Below are 1,525 nucleotides of genomic sequence, written 5' to 3'. Positions count from 1 at the left end.
CTTATTAAATGAATTTTGCAGCAATGCCCATGGAGCCAGTCGGGTTTCCGCAAATGGGAGTCGGAGTTCAAGGTGGTCTGCAGTTGGTCAGAGATCCAAATACAGGCCATCTTCTTCTCATTCATGCTGCAGGTACGCATACAAAAATTCATGGTTATTCAGTCATACATTTGTCCTCGATGTATGAGCTGTTGTAAATTTCTAACATTATAGACAGCTATAAAAAAAACATTGACTAGCACTATAAACATAAATGGTAGTATATTATAGAATAAAAAATTTTTAGTAATTTCCATTTTATTGACAAGAACTTGCTCTGATCTTTTGTTAAACGTTAGCCTCCTTTTTCAGACTTATTCTCAATTATTATAATAAGTTACGCTAATTAGAAGTTCTTTATCGTGCAATTACTTTGACGAAAAAGCAAATATTAAATACACGAAAGAGTTCTATAAATGCCATCTCAAACTTCACTTGTGTCTGTAAACTTTGTTAAGGAGAAAAATTTAAAGAATGAAGCAGATGTTAGTCAGGCACTACTTGAAGCATTCGCCTGGAGAGATGAGAAATGGAATTTATGAAATTTAATTTGGAAAAATTGAAAATATACTACCAGCTTTTAACTAAAAAACTATATCATTATTTTATATCAATAGATTAATATTAAAAATCTGTATCATCAATTAAACTTGTCGAAGTACGGCAAAGGTGTTAACACTATTTCTACCGAAGGTGTTCAAAGATATCTTTAAACAATTTTTAGTACAAATTACTTCCTGTGTTCTATTTTTTTCTATGTAATCATTTCTCGCTGAAGTCATCACAATATTAATTTTCTAAATTGTATAATACAAAATATCGGTAAAAATAGTGTTAACGCTATTTTTGGTTTCCCATCCTTTTTGAAAAATTTCTGTTCTGTATTTACGCCCACGTACTTTCGCATTCCCTTAGAACAGTGCACGATTGTTCTTTCCTCGTTAGACCCGTATTTCCTATCTTCTTCGTTGCTTACTCCTCACCTGTATCCCACATCGTCGTCTGGCTATTGTTCTCCGGGAAGAAAGTCATTCAAAAATCGTCAATCTGTTTGCAAACAGAGCAAATGCAGCAGGCGGTTGTGTGGCCAAATTACTCGAATCACAATAGCGGAAACGTTGCGCCGCCGCCCCTTTTGCTTCCACCGCCTCCGCCGCCACCGCCGCCGCCGCCGTCTCTTCAACTTTTGAGCGACATTGGCGGGGCAAGGTTGGTTCTCACTGAAAGCAAGAGAAAGCAACAGAGCACTCTACCTATTGTCAAGATAGAAGCCGACTGTAGTAACAGTCCCACCACTATAATCAGTGAGTACTACGTTTTTCCTTTCTCCTCGTATCGTAAGCACATTTTACACACAACGCGCGACAAAGGTGTGCGGCTTGTGGTAAAATTAGCTCCGTCACGGATCTAGAATCCCCGAAGGTGTCTATAGTCTGTTAGTTGCATACGCTATACTTTATAGACGTTTATATTAGGTTGGTGCATA

The 1,525-nt window shown here is 37.4% G+C and overlaps 1 protein-coding gene across 1 annotated transcript; it reads left to right on the top strand.

The window, feature by feature from the left end:
• Positions 1 to 23: 23 nt before the first annotated feature.
• On the top strand, positions 24 to 1,343 carry LOC144477968 (uncharacterized; the record flags this gene model as incomplete). Its single annotated transcript, XM_078195694.1, has 2 exons — positions 24 to 132; positions 1,101 to 1,343. Coding segments are annotated over exons 1-2 (352 nt in total), but the record flags the coding sequence as incomplete, so codon positions are not given.
• Positions 1,344 to 1,525: the final 182 nt, after the last annotated feature.

Source organism: Augochlora pura, unplaced genomic scaffold (genome assembly GCF_028453695.1).
Source record: "Augochlora pura isolate Apur16 unplaced genomic scaffold, APUR_v2.2.1 APUR_unplaced_5679, whole genome shotgun sequence".
In the NCBI taxonomy this organism is placed as follows: Eukaryota; Metazoa; Arthropoda; class Insecta; order Hymenoptera; family Halictidae; genus Augochlora; species Augochlora pura.
Note: the sequence above shows the minus strand (reverse complement) of the source record. Positions and strands in the feature narration are given on the sequence as shown.